At 41.9% G+C, this 19,958-nt stretch overlaps 1 protein-coding gene across 1 annotated transcript in view; it reads right to left on the bottom strand.

Annotated features, from left to right (window-relative positions):
• The window catches only part of LOC145414866 (sorbitol dehydrogenase-like), a 47,700-nt gene that overhangs the window by 15,808 nt on the left and 11,934 nt on the right, over nt 1-19,958 (bottom strand). Inside the window, exons 4-5 of the mRNA XM_080284287.1 lie at nt 19,003-19,165; nt 11,555-11,739 (exon numbers count right to left, since the gene is read on the bottom strand). Coding sequence (XP_080140413.1) covers nt 11,555-11,739; nt 19,003-19,165 — 348 coding nt within the window. The remainder of the gene's footprint in view (nt 1-11,554; nt 11,740-19,002; nt 19,166-19,958) is intronic.

Here is a 19,958-nt window from a genome sequence, read left to right as displayed (position 1 = left end):
TTTTATTGGAGGTAAACTAAACTTTGTGGAAAGGTTCAGGTTAAAACAGTGATAAAGAGATCTATTTTGAGAACAATAAGTCAAAGGTCAAGATTATGGGGACGGTGGAAAGTTATGGTTACTGACCAAAGTCATTTCAAACAGTTTTAATCTGATCTGAACCAAAGATGGGGGAAGGGTTAAGGGTTAAGTAAGAAAGAAGTGATGGGATTTTGAAGGCAATATGTTGAAGCTCATGCTCACAGGGTAGTCAAATACTGAGTCCTTAGGCCTGTTTGTGGGCACGAGTATTGCGTTCTGTGAGTGCTCTTTGATTATTCTTGCTGCAGCCGTCCCTGTTTGCTGGCATTAGAAAAGATGATGTAGATTTTTAATTCATTTTTTCAGTTAAGAATAAAAAGGTCTCCTAACCTGAATAAAAATTAAAATATCGCCCTGAAATACCAGTAATGAAATATATAGGTCGTCCTCAGGTTGAAGAGTTAATGTAACATTGTTATCTATAATAATGGTATGTCTGGTACTTATATGTAGCTACATATTGGACATGGGCATTGTTTGTCTATGTCTATTAATTATAAATACCCGAATGTTAGTTCTAATCGAGCTTTGTACAGCATATGATTATCTGATTGCTATCAGTAACTAATTATTGGTTCCAAATAAAATTGGCATACAGTATATCCGGTAACTATAATTAACTAAATGTTGACCTCGAGTAATGCTTAATCGATTTTAAGAAATTATGAGTAACTAAAAACTGGGCCTGAGTGATGTTTATACGGTGGACAGTAATTATGAGTAAGTAACTAGAATGCCAAGATATTTATAGCTAGACCCTTAAGGCTCTTGGCCCAAACAGGGTTAACAGAGATCAGAACGTCCGTAATGAGGTCATTTTATGAATTTAACTTCTTGAAGAATCTTTAGGTATTAATAAAAAATCAAATTAAGAATCTTTGTGAATATGACTCATATCCTTGAAATTTGGGGGGAAAGGGTGGGGTGGCCTAGGAAGGCACCTGTAACTGTCCCAGAAGCATGGATTTTCGAGGGGTACTGCACTCGGCTCATTTTAAATCGGTCGTTCAGTAACTTAGGTCGGCACATAGGTGGGTTCGGCAAGAACTGGATCTGAGTGATGTTTAGACCGTGTGTGGACATTATGAGTAACTACGGTATGTATTAGATCAGAGTGATGCAAACCCTCTCATGTTCATACAGTTCCTCCTTAGCTGAATAAAACTGTCTGATGAGAGCCCATATAAAATGGTAGAGTTCATGCAAACATGCCAGGATTAAAGCAAACAGTATTAACACTCGCAGGCCCCTACTATTCACGCGCCGTTGAATAGTTGTCTTGTATAAACCCAACTTAAATAACAGAAGCACATGTGAACATGAGACAGTTATGCATTTGTAATTAATATAAGCAAACCATCCTCCCATTCCTGCTGCAGTAGCATCACAAAATACAACTCACAAACAATGAATTATGCCCACACTGCAGTGCACACCCCCACAACTCAACAAATCACATTCACTCACCACATGGATCACACTATTACGGCACATAAAATCCTTCAGTATAACCACAACGGAAGATTTGTGGCAGCGCCCAGTTAAAGTGGCCGGTTATCCATAATTCACTGGTTCACATTCAGTTAAGCCTGGGACCACAACAACGATGAGTGACTAAAAATTCAAATTAAAAATAAATAAATATACACAGCCACAGACATCAAGCTCAGTATTTCAGAACGCGTCGTCTTTAGTCAGAGGCAAGTCTTGTTAGGCATCTCAGCATCCAACTCTGTCACTGACGGACTATGTAGGTATATAACCATGTAGGTTTGCTGAATGATTTGGTTGTAACGTAGTGGGCTTTTTTCACAGTTTTTATCCTATTTCAACCAAACTTGTTGAAAGGACTGAGGGTCAGTCAAGAGGTTGACTACTGTTTTTGTGAAAGATAGGTCAACGGCCACAGGGCAGGGTCAGCTTAAACAATTTTGATCCGCTTTAGCCAAAACATAGTGGAAGGGTTCATGGTAAGCCAAGAATGACGGGATTTGATACATGTAGTTAGAAGTCAAGGTCAACAGGCAAAGTTAGTGTTTATCAGCATCAGTTGTGGTTGCCTACACTAGTTTATTCCTGCTGCTGTCATGCGACTTTATTCAGATTAAGGGAACATCCTTGCAGTGAAGAGGTTAATGGTGGCTATAACAGGGCCCGTCCAGTTAGTAAAAATCTCTCCTAACTGAAATCGTATGGAAATAGTAAAGAAATATAAATGACACTCGGGCTGAAGAGTTCACGACGATAATTCATGATGTCTCTATCCACTGGACACCATGGCTTCGTTTTCCTTTATTCTTGCCACACCCAACATTTTTTTTTTCCCACCTTAGGCAGGACTCTCAGTGGCGTAGTTAAGTATTTGGTCACCACAGCCTCCCATCCTTCAAAACTAGTCTCATTTTTTGATATATTAATTCCAGATTGTTTCTTTTATTTGTATTTTCATTGATATTTCCATCTTGCAATAATGGCAGTAAACTGAACACGAGATCAATGAGAGATCACTTCATGGGAGAGAGTGATGATTCTCCGGCACAGTGAAACATCAACTGGTGAACCGAGAAGTTAAATAAACACCAAAGACGGTATCATAACAATAGAGATCTGCATAAAGCTGGAATTGCAGACTTCGTAGCATCTCTTCCTTGGTGACTTACTTTGCATATTAAACCTTATAGCATTCTATTGTACATTATCTTTATCGCTGTATCAATGACCTACAGGACCATGTTAAGGTGTAAGGAAGTGGTGTTATAAAATTTCAAAAACCAATAACAATACCATCCTAAAACCCATACGTGTCCCCTCATAGCGTATCTTGTGCCCAGTGTGTGGCATGAAGTCCAATAGTTCGTCCACCTTGACCTGGCAGAGATTTTTGTCATTTTTGTCCTTACTGCAGCTTATCTCACGTAGCGCTGCGGCAGAATAAGATACCACCGAGTTTCAATGACATTCGTTCGTGACTCATCATATTCAAAGGTTAACCTTTTGTTATGGCTCAGTCGCAGAATCATGCGATATTATGGACCTACCTCCTTTCCACGTCTATCTTTGTGACCAGCGCCATATTCTAGTATTAATCTCTTGTTATCACTCTGCATTCAGAATGGTGAGATGGCAGTTTTAGGCCAAATGAACAGAGTATAATTCCTGTACTTGACGGCCAAGTGGCGCTCAGGTTGCTATTGTATTTGCTTATTAGTTTACATATTTCAAAAACACTGTTAGACAAAGTAGTAGCAGTAAAGATTAAAAATTCTATTTGTTTTTCATTTACTTACACTACCTATCTGAACCTATTAAAGCATATTCTTCTCAAGTGAGATATTTACTTTCACGAGAGCAGAATCAAAAATATGTCTAGATTATAACATTTTAAACAGAAAAAGAAAACTATTAATTTAGCTAACCAAAGAAAATCATATTGTGGAGTTTCATTCTGACGTGGTTTACCGTCAGTATACCTGTCATCTTGTTTATGTTTGACAGGAACCTGTGCTGCCTAACCTCTGTCTGCAGATCTGCTTCGCTCTTCCTTTACCAAATATGCTCTGCACTATTTCCTATAAACATATCTATAAAACGTGTGTTCACGAAGCCGTACAGTAACATAAACATTTGTCTTGTCAATCACGAACAGGAGTATGACAGTGAGGAGTATTTTGTATTATATGATATGCCTCTCTTAACAATCTCATTGTTGGAACTACTCTAGCATTCTGTTCCAACCAATGTCACACAACTTTATTCAGCTGTGAGTGCGTTGCATGACCTTGTGAGTGATAATACAGCGATGGCTTCTGAAATAAAGTATTAAACTTTTTGTTTCAGTTAAGCTAGGATATTACGCAGTTACATGCACGAACAAAGTTCAGTGTTAAGAGTGGCCCGATTATTGCCTTTTCCTTTATGTCATGGTTTATATTTCGTCTGTTGCAGTGTTTTGATTATAATTCTGTACTTTGTCTGAAAATGTTTCATTGGTGATGGTAAACAAAAATTAAATGAAATAAAAATAAAGCAAAAAAAGTTCTTGGTAGCCTTTGAGGCCGTGAAGGTATGTTAAATTTAGGTTTTCTATCGACGAGTAACCATTGTCTTATGAATACATTAAGGGACAGTGTCCAGCTTACATCGGTTTAATACCAGAGTGAATCTTAATTTTAAAAAATGGAAAAGCCATGATAAAACTACAAAAGTCAGCTGTACTGAAACAGCTACTGTACAGCGAAATGATTGTAGATAATTGAGCAAATTGAACAAATATTACTCAATACCGAGAGCGCTGACAAGAATGAAAGAGAACTGAGTGCTCAGTGTCAGACTTTGTACTGAAAATAAATATTGACAAGCATAATTCGTGGGGACGCCCACCTTCCTCTCACATGATATCAGGTTTCATTCAGATGATTGTTCACTGAATGACACACGCGGGTTCCTTGTGCCACAGGAAATCAATAAGTAACCAACCATACAACCAAGTGGACGCCTGGTGGTCTAGTGGATTAAGGCACTCTAATCGGAGGTGGCCCACCAGGCATTTCCTCCAAGGAAAAATAGGGTTTACTGTTCACATAATACCTTTCGGAGAAAAGTAAGTGGTCTCACGCCTTATTTTATTTTTTTTTTTTTTACAAGTAGCCTAGCCCAGGGCCACTAAGCTCCTGATGGCAGTAATGGATTGGGTAACAGACAACTAGACAGACAGACGGGCGCAAAAAATTCATTTAGAGAAAATAATATGAAAGCAAGTAGATGATATAAACTGAGAACACTCATGACAACAGCAAAGTTAGTAGCACAGTGATGAAAGAAGGATAAGATAAAAATAATGTGTATGCTTTTCTAGCACAACAAACCCTGTGAAGGTGTTCCAGGGAGGAAGCAAGGCGTCTAAGATGATGCTAACAATAGGGTGGTCATGCGTATATGACTGAGCATCAGTGAGCTTCCAAGCCATAGACTTTGAGCCATGCTAGGACAACAGATAATACGGTGAGAGAATGTAGCATTTAAAGTCTACAAATTTCCCTTAATAATCATCACCGAAATTTCAGTTGAAGTAATGTTGACTATCTGGAACTGCAAGTCCTTATCAGACCGCTGCGCACTTGCTGCTTGTCAGGCTTAACCCTCTAATCTTAAACGTTTGCAGCTGTACGAGTTCGGTTTCAATTATCTCGCCATTGCAACAGAATGGCTGATATATGGGGAATCTGTTTACACAACAGTATGCGCAACATGGCAGCATTGTCAACGGTGCCAAATTATATTCTTAAAAGTGCTTATCTACAAGAATTTGCGGGGGCAAACTGATAGTCTTTCTGTCTCAAAATGTTGGCATTTACCATTATCTTTGTTTCCATGCTGTTATTGAGTCCACAATGACCAATTCTGACTAAAAAATCGAAAAAAATGGTTTTCGCATATTTTCGCGTCTCGCGATTTCCGACAATTTCGATCTGTCGCGTTGCGAGCAATTGTATTTTTTTTTTTACACTCCTTGGACTTACTTGGACTTAATACAAAAAGAATTAGGTTGATATCTGTTATCGTTCTTGTGAAAAAAGAAAAAAAAAAAACGAACAAACGCATAGACAGACATTTTCGCGTGTCGCATTTTCCAACATTTTCGTTCCGTCGCGTCGCGCGCGATCGCCAAAATTTTTGTTTGGTATTTTTCTGACACTCCCTGGACTTACCCCTACCTAATGCAAAAAGAATTAGGTCGATATCTATTACCGTTCTCATGAAAGAAACGAACAAACGCACGGACAGATAAGCACATACAGAGCTTGACTTTAGTATTTAGTTATTTAAAATTCATGAGTTGTGACTGCGTGCAAAAGAATGGCTGAATGTATGAGTAATATGTTTACACAGCCGTGTCCGCGACATTGCAACGGTGTCAACGGTGTCAAATTATATTCTTATATTTAAATATTATGTGTTGTAATTGCGTGTTGAAGATGACCAATTTTCAGCAATTCATGTTTTATCCCAGGAATTGCTTGTTACACAGGACTGGCTAAAAAATTATGCATCTCCTTGTGATGGTTTTTGAAATATTGCACGAAGAATTATATATCGATGCCAGTGATGTACATCTGGTTGATGAAAACACGTTTATATGTGATATTTGGCTGTTCAAATGAGGATCGTTTTTCACCCGCACCTCCCGCTGCACAAAACCGACGAATAGCAGTTTCGACGCTGGACAACAAGGTCGACGCATCTGATTCAAGCTGAAGTATGAAAAGGGCCTCTAATAAAAGCAGTGACAACTGGTAAATACTGTACCTACCATGTCATTATCACAGGCACTCGAATCATGTGATTAAAGCACAGGTTCATTAACTGCAATGAAAAGATCACCATTCATAGCTGTGACAATACGAACCATCCTCCAGTCAGGGCACACACACACACACACACACACACACACACACACACACACACACACACACACACACGTCAATTGCCAGCATGCGGGGGACAGCGCCATCACGTGACACCGGGATTCAAAAGTTCACCTACTCTCTTTTCGTCCTCGTCAACATCAAAGTGTCCGGAGTCTGGAAATATTGCAGACAAAGCCCTGGAATGTTGGCGTGGCCTGTGTAATTGCAGCACAAAAATAGAAAAACACCAACATTTCCGGAAGCAATTTCGTGCTTACTAATCCCAACCAGGAGAAAGAAAATGGGAAGAAGGAGGGGAGGAGGAAGAAGAGTAATGAGGAGGAAGAAAAAGAAGGAGAAAGTGGACGAGAGAAAGCAGAAGAGTGGGGGAGAGAGAAGAGGAACGAGAAAGGAAGGGGAGAGGGAAGAGGAGCAAGAATAATACGAAGGCGAGTTGAGCTTAGGAAGAGGGATACAAGACAGAAGAGGAGGAGGCACAGCGTAGGAGGAGGAGACGAGCAAGGAGGATGAAGACGACGACGGCGAGGAGGAGGAGTAGGAGGAGGAAGGGAGAGGAGAAAGGGGAGGAGGAGAGGAAGGGAGAGAGAAAAGGAAGGAGTAGGGGAGGAAAGGAGGGAGATGAGAGGAGAGGAAGGAGGAAGTAGAAGAAGCGGGAGGTGAGGGGGTGGACGACAGAAATATAAGAAGGAGAGAAAGGGAGAGAGAGAGAAAAAGGAAGAGAAAGTGGAGGTGAAAGATGAGCAGGAAGCGGAGAGGAAGAAGTGAGTAGGAAAGGAGAGGAGGAAAGGAAGAAAAGAACGAGAGGAGAAGAGAAAGGGATGAACGAAAGAAGAAGAGGAAGGAAAGGACGAGAGGAGGAGAGGAAGGGAAGGACGAGAGGAGAAGAGGAAGAGAAGGACGAAAGGAAAAAAGGAAGAGAAGGACGAGAGGCGAAGAGGAAAGAGAGGCGAAGAAAGAAAAAGAGAGAGGAGGAGGAGGGACAGGAGGAGAAGGAGGAAGAGGGCGGGGGTGGGGATGCCAGTATGTACCTATTTCCTTCAGAATGGCCACTTTGAATTGTAAATTGGGAAGACTGCTCTCACTCGATTTCTTTCTTTATCCCTTTGTGCTTCTGTGTTTTCTCTCTTTCTCTGTATATATTTTTTGTTTTTTTAATTCTTTCTTTTATCTATATGTATGCTTGTGTTTTTCATTCGTTCCTTCTTTCTTTTTTTTGCTTACGTTTTGTGTCTTATTCACTTTCTTAATGGCTTGTCTTTGCCCGTCTGTTTTGCTTATGTCTCTCTCTCTCTCTCTCTCTCTCTCTCTCTCTCTCTCTCTCTCTCTCTCTCTCTCTCTCTCTCTCTCACACACACACACACACACACACACACACACACACACACACACACACACACACACACACACACACACACACACACACAAGCACGAGCGCGCGCTTACCGATTCTTTACTTTTCCACTCTGCTAGTTTCGCACAGAGGCTTCTTCAGAGGAATAGTTTATTCCTGACTAGTTTCGCACAGAGGCTTCTGAAGAAGCCTTTGTGCGAAACTAGTCAGGAATTTCCCAACTACGTTTTTCTTCCTTTCTCCTCAAGGAATGACGAAGAAATGAAACTTCAGGCTTTTGTCACGTCGGGTTCTGTCTGCAAAAACTCGTCTATGAAAGGGAAATTATCGTGTGTACAGTATATGTGTGTGTGTAATTCACCGGGTGGGTCAGGATCACTTGATGGTCGTGATCGTCAGCTTTTACCCTCCCGGAAGGGAGCTGAGAGCTCATATAGTCCGATCTAAGGGTAAGGCTGTGACCTTCACACACGCACACACCCGTCCCCTTGCTCAAGGGGGACAGTAACCACCCACTTCGTCAGTGAAACTTTTCGCAACCTGAGCGAGGCGCGAACTCCCGTCTACCAGATGGCAAGCGAGAACGTTACCACTGCACAGCGAGCGGTGTGTGTGTGTGTGTGTGTGTGTGTGTGTGTGTGTGTGTGTGTGTGTGTGTGTGTGTGTGTGTGTGTGTGTGTGTGTGTGTGTGTAAGACAGACAGACAGAATCTTACCTCTGCCAACCTCCGAGCACACCAGCATCACCACCAAAGGTGTCACATACCCGTTCAGAACAGCGTGTGACAAAGAGGATGTAATCAGTCGTTAGAGAGCTTTTTGTCACTCTCATTTCCTGTGGGTTCTATTCACATCTTTTTCTTTTTCAGTTTCATTTTTTTTTTTTTCGATCCGTCCATCCTCTTCTCATCCCTTCAGTGTTGTTCGTTCGTTTGTTCTTTTATAAAGGCTTTAGCCTGCTTGCATGCATTGGCACTGGTCACCTACAAGCGGCTTCCCATGCTGCACGATCTCTAGCAGCCTCTCTTTTCAGTCCCATATCTCTGAGGTCACGCTCTTGTGATCTCGCCTCAAATCTTTTTCGGTCTGCCTCTCGTAACTCTACCCTCAGCGTTCACACCTCTCACCCTCCTCACTCAGTTGCCATCCTCCACTCACTCCACGTGCCCAAACCATCTCAATCTACACCTTCTTATCATAATACTAATACATTCAAGTCCCATCCATCCTCTTAGCTCCTCATTCGCAATCCTAACTCTCCCCCCCCCCCAGGCCTGTCATTCAAGGACACACTACACATCCATTTAATCCTTATAATTTCTGTGCGTTTGAGCCTACCAATATCCTCCTCCATCACTGCCCATGTCTCACTACCGCACAGCATTACACTCCTAACACATGTTGTATACAAGGACCTCTTAACACAGGGAAAGCCCTCTCAATGTCACGAGGGGAGACAACTAATTGAACTATAACCAGCCACCCATATCCTTGCTACCGAACTAGCTCCAGTCCCATCTAGAGCACATATCATGTCCCCAACTAACAAAACTCCTTCACACACTCAAGAGACTCAGCAAAATAACTCCTTTCCCGCCTCTGCCTGTGTATACTCTCCTTAACATACAGCACACACAAAATCAACAGTATTATAGAGCCTGTCTCTAAGATTATAATACGAGTAACTTATTTTTGTATCCAAGTTTTACTAGGCTACATCCAGACGATCATATTATTTAACTTAAGAATATTTCTCAATTCCATTCTCTCTCGTTATCCAGTCTCTTCGTCTCGGCTGTTTCCCCTTCCTACAATTTCCAACTATTTTTTTTCTTCTTTCACTCTTCTGTTTCCCTTTCTCCCTACGTCTTCCTATTATTCCCATTCATGGGTTATTTCCTCCTTCGTTCCAATACCGATATATCAATTTTCCACTGTTTTGCCAACGCCTTTATTTCCACCTTAACATCAACATCATTTTTCCATTCTCTTCTCTACTGTGTTTCCAGCTCTTTATTCTTCATTCGCTTTTGTTCGTTTATCTTCTTTTCCGCCATCTCACGCCTCTTTTCATTCCGGTTGTTTCATCACCTCTTCCATTAAGTCTATTAGTTTTCCATTCTACATTCCATCCACACCGTCATGTCTGTCTAAACCACCTTACTGTGATGATGTATTTTTCATTTTAGGCTACTGAGACCACCACCAGAAAATACCTTTAAGTTAGGACGGGCCTCTGTTACTGATTAACTTCTCCATGTCGAAGTCTGTCCTAAACTGAAAAAAATCGTCTGGGAGCAACAAGAATGAAATTAGCAAGTCGTCATCGGGATGAAGTGTCTAGGATTAATTTCTTTTGATTTTCTCTCATTATTCATTCTCCTAATATCCACCATTTTCTCCTTCCTTCTATATACCACCTTCATTCTACTTTATTCCATTCTCCAATCTCTCTCCTTGTCGCTTCAGTTATTTCCTTACTTAAATACGACTTCCTCTGACCTCTCATTTTTATCAGCCTCCTTCCTCCTTTTGTTCATCCTACACTTTGGCCTCTTCATTAGCGTTCTAATCTTCCACTCTCTCACATTACCCATGCTCCTGATATCCCCATTGTTTCCCTCACGCTGTGTTGTCCACCCTTCATGTTTGTTGCATTCCTCTGTCTTACACCCTCACCTCCGTCCCTGAGTCTCATGTTATTTCCATACTTAGATTACCTCATCTTCTTTTATTCCATTCGTTTTGACACATTCACTTCGATATTGACTTCGTTTTTTCTTTTCTTTTCTTGCTAATGCCCTATAATTTTATTCCGCCTCCTTATTTCTGAAGCTGAAAGACTTTCATAGAAAAAATAACAAAACGGTGCCAGATTTAAGATCCCATCAATCAGAGATGTTTGAAAACACTGCATTCCGCAGCTGACCAGGTATATCAGTTAAAATAGGAAAAGTTGGGCAGAGAAGCGTTGAGAGTGTGTAGCTCAACAGGTGCTGCTTGCCCGGCATAATGGAGGAAGGGCTACACGAAGACATTCCAGTAAGCAGTGACCATTGAAACAGCGACAGTACTGTACAGGGAGGAAGATGCAACACTGCGGCGATGAGAGAGAAGTTGAGGACAACCACGAAGAGAAGGAGAGATGAAACGAAAAACCTTTAGTTCCACCGTATTTAGAAGGTCTTTATGTGGTGAGTCCCCTACACACACACACACACACACACACACACACACACACACACACGGTAAAGACTTGAGGCGGCAAAATATAAGCAACTCTTATCTTGACCCTCGACCCACATATCCACAACATTTCATTGATATCCATCAGTAACTTTTTTAGCTGTCTTGTGGACACGAACTCTTCCTTGCCCCATGACCCACATACTCGTATACGACTAAATTTCAGAGAAATCCATTGATACCTTTTTCAGATATCTTGTGAACAAATAAACAGACAAACAGGGTGAGTACATAACCTCCTCCAACTCCGTTGGCGGAAGTAATATACTGTATAGCATTAATAATAATAATAATAATAATGGTAGTAAGAAGAAGAAGAAGAAAATTATGAAGAATAGCAAGAAGAACGAGAACAAAAGCAAGAACATGAACAAGAAGGAAAAGAACAAGAACAAGAAGAACAAAAAGAAGAAGAAGGAGACGGAGAAAAAGCATGTAGTAATATTTACCAGTAACCAGTATGTTCGTGGCTCCCATGGCCTTTGCGGTGACGAGGCAGAGGAGGCCGATGGGTCCTGCGCCTGTGATCAGCACGGAGGAGCCCAGCTTGACCTCACCACGGCGACACGAGTGCACAGCCACCGCCAGGGGCTCAATGATGGCACCCTCCTCGTCGCTCACGTTGTCCGGCAATCTGTGTCGTGACATATAGCGTTAGGGGTATTAGCCTGGGTTCAGATACACGACATAGATTAATCTCTTTTTGTCTGGAAGAACAAGAGATACAGGAAGATTCAACTCTCTCCTTTGTCCATCCTCCTCGTTGCTCACGTTATCCAGGCAGTGTGTGCGGTGGCAGCCAGGATTAAGAGTTAAGACTAAGATCGAATGATAACTGTCCTCCTATATTTAATCTTTATTTTTATACGAAGCACAAGAGACACGGAATAAATCTGCATTATTCCTTCCGTGTCCTGCCTCGCTCCTCAAGTTGTCTGGCAGTCGGTAGAGTGACACCCAGAATTAAGAGAAACAACCACTCATGTTCAGCGCCATTCAAATAATCTGGCAGTCCACAATGTAGAAGCCAGAAGCAAGGGTAAGTGAAGGCAACGTTAACAGTAATGGCCAATCACACAGTTAATCCAACACAACAACGAGCATGCACAACCACCGTCAGCCCTGTCAGTCCGATCACGTATTCCGCATTTTAGTCCTGCTATTTACATACGATCTTAAGCATCTCAGATAAGGCCTGTCAAGCTGTAGGGGTCAGATGTAACTTAAATAATCCCATCAGTATCTGATGGCTCTCTTACGGAATTGAAATCGTCTTGGGATAGCAAGAACTATGTATAAAATGCGCCACCGGACTGACGGAGTTAAGGGTTCAGTGGAAGCACTCTTCCTTATTCTCAATGACCTGCAGTCTGGGGTCAAGAAGAGAACTAGAGTCCAAACTCCAAAATGTCGCTAAACATTATTTTGCCGGAGAAAAGGTACCAAAGACTGAAAACCGATTAAAGCTGTTCCTTCTAAAGAGAGGTGAACTAAAGAGACAAAATCAAAATTAGTTCATTTTGAAGTACTTGAATACAGTATACATACAAAGCTGAAGATCATATGCTATGCGAAAGACAATGTAATGATTGTACCAGCGCCAACCAGTTGTGTATACGACTGGGTATACCTGTTGACTCTTGCATTTCTGTACATACTGACAGAAGTCTGTGGAAAACAGGGGCTGAGCGGCTTCCAAAGAAAAGGAGACACGCCCTGGCCATAAGAAAACAAAGGACAGCGTAGCAGCAAAGGTAGAGAAAGAGGTATGCACCACTGTAGCAAAAGAGAGAGAGAGAGAGAGAGAGAGAGAGAGAGAGACTAAAGAGAATTTGTAAAGCGAGGAATGTTGAGGAGACGAAACGCTATTGACTCCATTATGTTAGCCTTCTCGTGGTCCTAACAACCCTAATGTTCTACTCCAGCATACTGTACACTGTGCGATTTGATTCTGGTGAGAATGAAACATAGGGGCATTAGAATATCAGTACCCTCCCATGCTTAGGACAACTCGAGTATTGTTTTTCCAATAACTCCAAACGAGTTCATTCAGCTGAGAATAAGTCATAGAAGCCTGGGTTCTGAAAGTAAGTTTCCCCTACACACACACACACACACACACACACACACACACACACACACACACACACACACACACACACCAACTAGCTGCACTCCAGACATACGCTAGAATGTCGCCAGGATTATTTAAATAATGCTGGAAAAGTTGTTTAACGCATAACCCATTTCATTTATAATACACCGTAATGTTTCACCTTGTCTTCAACCGGAGCGAGCAGAGCGAGGGGATGATGTCTTTTGTTCGGCTGGTTTGCCTGTTTGTCTTTCAACAAGATAATGAAAAACTACTGAGTGGAACCACACACACTTTGGCATAAGGAATGAACATTATCACAGGAACAAGAGGTTTCACTTAGGACGAGAACGGTCGTAGGACATAGGCCAAGGACAAGGTCAACTCTACCAAATTTTTATCTGATTCTGACAAACTTTATGGAAATATTGGGGGTCGGATAATCATGATATTATTCAAATCAGAGCAGAATTCACCAGACATTTACTGGCAAAGTCAAAGCTTCGAACCTTTACTTCAAACATTTTTTGTTCGACTTCAACCAAACTTGGTGGGAGGATTTAAGGTCAGGAAAGTATGAAGCGATCCTATTTTGAGATAAACAGGTCAGTGTTCAAGATCACAGGCCAAATGTCAACTTAAAAACTTTTGATCTTTTTCTTGCAGATGAACAGAAGAAGGAAAAACAAGTTTTAAAAATTTCCATACACCAGATTACAAGTGTCCTTCATTCATAAAAAAAAAAAAAAAAAATCTGTAACTGCTGGACTTGAACTGCTGTAGGCTGAAGTTTGGGGGGAAACTAATCTGGGGAAACGAGTTCCAGAGAGAAGCAGCTCGGGGAATAAAGACATTATGATCGGCAGAAGTTCTACAGAATATGACCGTGTGACAGTCAAGTCATGTGATCTGTCAGATGACCGTGTAGCACGGGGGAAGGCGTGGGGAGGCGGCATAATGGAATTCGTCTGTGCATTTGCAGCATGACGCAAGGGAAGCATCATTCCGTCGTACTAGTTGCTGGGCTATTAATTATCCTTATAGCTTTGTTCTGAATTTTGCCCTTTTGTTTTGTTGCAACCTCTCCATATCCTCTCCATGCACAAGAATGAGCAAGATTGGAGCTGACTGAGCACATGATTCATGTCATTTATGGCTAACTGCTTGTCAGTGGAAGTGTTGAGGGTCAGGCAAGGATGAAGAATTCGAGTTTAAGAACAATCAGTTTAAGAAGAAGGTTACAGGGCAAGGCCAAATATTCAGCCTCAGACCGACTGCAGGGCTCTAGTGTTAATTTTTTCAAATGCCTTTTCATGTTATCGCCAAACAATTTTATGTATTTTTCAGGACACTTCTTGTTGGAGGTGTTAGATATAACCTTCATTAACCTCTTCGCTCTGACACGTCGCACATATTGCCTGGTGGTGAAAGAGTTCATAAAAAACGTCATTGCAATTTAAGATGCTATATGCAGAATCTGTGGCTAAGAAACAGTGTGCTACGAGTGTACTACACCAACGAAAATAAGGCTTACTGTATTAATTGTGTCTGCTTTGGGTGTATGACTATGTTCCAGTTAGTCAGTCTGTCCCCTGAGGCTCACCAATCTTTCTACTCATCAAAGGTGGCGCCACACATATATTTGGGCAAGAATACCAAACCATCAGTTTTGAAACCTGATGTGGTATTGAGGACTGGTAGGAGTGTTTGTACGAGTATGACCAGTGTGAATGCCGTCAAAACACAGTGAAAACTGTTTAAACCTCTACACTATGATGACGTTTTAGTTCAGTTTATTCTTGCTACCTCTTGACGGTTTTACTTAAGAAAGATCTTTAGTGGACTAGGTAATGGGTTAGTAATGGAATATCTAATCCCACCAGCTAAAATGAAACAGAAAAGTATCTCCATAACTTACTAAAGTTGTCTTGAAATACGACAATTTAAAAAGTCTTCTGACAAAGAGCTGGCAAAATTCAAAGCGATTCCTGCCACTGTCAGGATCGATATCAGGATAATGGTCGGCAGTACAGCCCGCTACCACTGGGCCAAACCGTAATTTAGCTTAACATTTTCAGTACGGTGACGTGTTTCTAATTTTATATTTGCTACCCACAGGCGATTACTTCATATTTAGGGAGATCTCGTGTAATGATGGGGTAAATGAAGACCATATTCAGAAGGAAGAGGACAACGAGCGTTGACGTAAGCAGCATGGGACTTTATATATATTGATTCTAGCAATCTAAAGTTACTAGAATCAATATATATGAAGTCCCATAATCCATCTCTAAATAACACTACGTCTGCAGTACCACTTTATGTTACGAGAACCCTTTCTCATCCCCCTCACACACACCGCAACTCAGCCAGGAGACAGGGCGTGTGTGCTGGGCATTCCCCAGGCCCTGTCTTCCCCCTTACCTTTACTCAAGACAACCACCACCAACCGGGCTACAGCAAGGCCCGGTCTCCTCGAATTGAGGAGAGAATCATCAACAACAACAACAACACTCATCCCCCTATTTTACTTTCGTCATATGCAGACCGTATGTCTCTGTGTGTATTTTCACTTGCACAATATTGTGATTTTAGTGTTTTTGACTTTTTTTTTTTTATTTTTTTTTTTTCCATATTTAGATCACTGATGATGACATTTTAAATGTCGAAACGTTTGAATAAAGATGCTGGTTAAGTCAACGCTCACTGTTCTCTTCCTTCTGAAATTGAGGTTCCCTATGAACACCCCACGACCTGAAGAGCATATTCTTATCGTTTTCCAGTTCGGAAAGTCACTCCGGAGCTGGAGAAATTGTCTTGAAATAGCGAGAATGACGTGAAACAGGCGACCGAATTAAAGTACTTAATATTTTCACTCCGATGATGTACGGTTTTATTATTATGTTCCGTTTAGATTGAAGAGATTTTTCCAACTGAAGGGATTATATACAGCCTTTTAGCACATTCTGTACCAGAGATATTTTCTTTATTGAATTAAATCGTCTGCAAGTACCAAGACTATAATTAACTTCAAACTATGGAACGCATTCTGGCGACCAAGCTTGCTAACTTTTATTCAGCTGAAAGAAGCGCCATCTTATTTCAGAATGTACAAACTTGTATAATCAGCTTAAGGTTTGGGGCTCCTCAGCGCCAAAGCCTGGGGGACTGGCGGATCACACACCTGACGCAGTTTTTGTGTTCAGATTTCTCTCTCTCTCTCTCTCTCTCTCTCTCTCTCTCTCTCTCTCTCTCTCTCTCTCTCTCTCTCTCTCTCTCTGAAGGGGAAGGGACTCTTCTCTACGAGGTTCGCGACTTTTGAAGAAACCATTTAAGTGACACCTATTTGACTTACATAACGCTTTACAACGATGTAATTAGGTCATCTGTAACTTTAATAATTTCGTAGATTTTTTTTTTTTATGTGACCGACTTTGGACATAGGCTTCACAGTCTGCTCTCAAGGCCCAGTAGTCCTCCTGCATATCATACATCCCCCCATTTCACCACTTCGGCGCTAACACCCACCATCCATATTGAATACATGCTAGGGCTGTCTCATACAGGACTTGTGTTGTGGTATTAGCGGGGGTATTTTTAGTACATGTCAGGCGGGTCTTGTGGTAGATCAGTAAAGTCTGCTTTTAAGCCCGTCACACATACGCGACTCGGGCCAACCGCGGCGGGACTCAAGGTCGTGTCCTAGTTGGTCCCCACGCCTCCCGACTGGCCCCAAATCTGCTGTGCTCATGACTACCTAACGACCGTGTCAGGACTGCCTCACGGTCAGTCGTGACGTCCTCAAGAACGCAACAAGATCATGAGGCAACCACAAGGCGATCACGAGGAGTCGGAGCTACGAGTCTTCAAATCTGAAATTTTAATGGATTTTTGTCAGCCACAACCGTGTCACGACTGCCCAAGAATGCAACACGACTGCATGATGCGTTCAGGGAATGCACGACGACCCCCCCGACACCCCCACGACCCCCCCACGACTGACCAGATCGCCGACCATGCCAGGTTCCTGCCAAGACTCTTGGCACACTCTTTGTTCGGTCTGGACTTGGGCATACCCCAGTAGCCATGTGGTCTTGTTGCAGTTGTACGTGGTCATAAGCCATGATTCCGAATTGCCGACTGGACTGTCAAAATGCGTTGCATGGTTATCTCGGGGTCTGGGCACGGTTTGGTCATGGTCTGGGTGCGGTCTGGTCGTGGTCTGGGCACGGTCTGGTCGTGGTCAGCGACTCGTTATGCAGTCATAACGGGTTTTTTTGGTCGGCGACTGCATCACGACACGCAATGAACGCATCACAATGCATCTGATTGAGCTAAGACTGCTTCAGGACTGACCTACGACACTCCTGACAACAACGCAACTATGACACGATTTCTGGCAAGTCGTGAGGCACAACAAGTCGTCCCAGCAGCTCACAACCGCCCTCAAGAGTCCGGGCTTTGTTGGTGAATCAAGGGACGATCGATGAAAAAATGTCTACCGATTGAGCCACCGCCTCCCACCACCTTTGTTACCCAAGTTGGTAATTTTAGACATTTTAAAGCTAAATAATTGTGAAGTTTGACAAAAGCCACTTACGTAAAATATACTATTTTTTCATAAACTTTCCAGCGATGTGAGTAGGTCTGTTGTACCAATAAACAGTTTCCTAAATAATGCAGTTTAGCTCTCATTTTCACGTTTATTTTCAGCAATATTAGGGCAAAATTTGAGAAACATTACTTGATTAATAATGATTACTTTTTCTAAAGCTTTCAATCGAAGTGAACAGATAAGTTGTAGCTTCAACAGTCTCCGGAATAACGCAGCTTTAGTGCTGTTTGGTGCCCTTTTTGACATTTATTGGTTCAGGAATGTGGTGGCGAATTTTGAGACACGCCACTTAAGTAACGCTTATTACTTTTTCCTGTTTTCCAACGATGTTCGTAGATCCTTTGTAATTCAAATAATAACATAGTTTTGTGCATTTTGTTGTCCAGTTTGGCGATTTGGGGCTTTTTCAGCAATATGGTGGCGACTTTGAGAAAGTCACACAAGTAACACTTATTACCTTTCATAAGCTTTCCAGCGATGGGCGTAGATCCACTGTAGCTCTAATTAGTCTCCGGAATAACAAAGGTTTGTGCTGTACATGGTATACTGTAGACCTGCCGAATAATGTTCTCGCTCGCTTCGCGCACTGGGAGAATTAAAGTAGAGCACCTATAGTCACTCTCAGGTCAGCAAAATCGTCTGACCTTAGCTTGAACACAAAACTTGAGTTGACCTGACCCAGAATGAGTTAATGGTACCAGTATTAACATTCTGAGGCTCCTATGACTCACCTGCCAGAATAATATCATCTGACGTTTGCTGGAACAGGATACCAGAGTTGTCCCAACAATGAAAAGGTTAAGGTGTAATATGACGAAGAGAGGTTATGAAATATTCCATCCTAAGTTCATCATATGAGAAAATGTTCATGTATTGTATGAAAAATAAATAATAGAAGAAGAGGTGTTGCAAAATAATATTAATGGCCACATGATTTATATCACTAACATACCAAAGAATCTGAAGGACGATGTGAAAAAAATAATGGCTGAAGAAGAGGTATTAAGAAATCCCCTAAACTGAAGGGAAGTGATGGTCGCAGAACCTTCCCTCCTCAGATCTTAAACCCACAGTAGACAAATGTTTTGGTGACACCTGAACAACCAAAATACTTACTATATATTGTCTATCTCAACTTTAAAAAATAAAGAAGTCCCAAGCCAACAAGAAATCAGTCCCAGACTTACTTGAAGACGAGTTGTGCCTTGCTGACGTAGTACTGGCCGAGCATTCCCGGGTAGAGGGTGACACTGTTGTCAAAGGAGGACTGCTCGCACACGTTGTAGCGGTTAGTGTAGCAGAAGTGGCACGCCCAGCAAGAGTTACCCGGCTCGATGCAAACACGGTCACCTGTACAACAATATACTCTGTACCAAAGTAGAAGGCGTTGCTGTTTTGATCTAATCCTTTTCTACAAATGTATATGTATTTATATTTATGCAAAATATTCTTTGGACCATAAATTCGTGGTACACCCAGATCGGTGAGAGGATAGCCTGTTGTACCGTACCCTATCTTGACTTCCCCACCAGCTCGATATGGCACCAGCAGTGAAGTTGGCTAATTAAGCTGAAGGCTTGGCTCACGAGTCGGGAAGGAACATTTTCATAAATATTCTACTACAGCACTAGCATTATGTCGAGAAATTATTGCTAGAGGACGTGTAGCCAGGTTTAAACGGCTAATTTTACAGTTAAACTAACCCCACGAGGTGTGACATACATGCAGAGTTTAGTATCGGTGGGTAGATGGAATGAACCACTGATCCCCTTGATTCATCAACACACACACACACACACACACACACACACACACACAAACTCAGAGCCATCATGTGTCCTTGAGTATGCATGTAAAAATGTTGAACTGTAGATGAAAGGCAACGCGCTAAATGAAATTACTCCTCTCTCTCTCTCTCTCTCTCTCTCTCTCTCTCTCTCTCTCTCTCTCTCTCTCTCTCTCTCTCATGAGCACCGTTGCCTGCCAGACTTGTTATCAGGGCGGCGCCATATACATCTTCATCTCTTATCTCAACCACTTGGGCCACTCAGCCTCCTGGCCGCTACACTCACAAGTTAAGGGGGGGAAATGAGACCTTTTTTGTTTATTCTGGGTCTTTGAGGGATGTTTGTTGCAATGATAT

The sequence above is a fragment of the Coenobita brevimanus genome, chromosome 101, assembly GCF_032717465.1.
Source record: "Coenobita brevimanus isolate Jiangsu-jjx chromosome 101, ASM3271746v2, whole genome shotgun sequence".
NCBI classification, from domain to species: domain Eukaryota; kingdom Metazoa; phylum Arthropoda; class Malacostraca; order Decapoda; family Coenobitidae; genus Coenobita; species Coenobita brevimanus.
The sequence above is the reverse complement of the archived record's forward strand: the minus strand, read 5'-3'. Positions and strand labels throughout refer to the sequence as shown.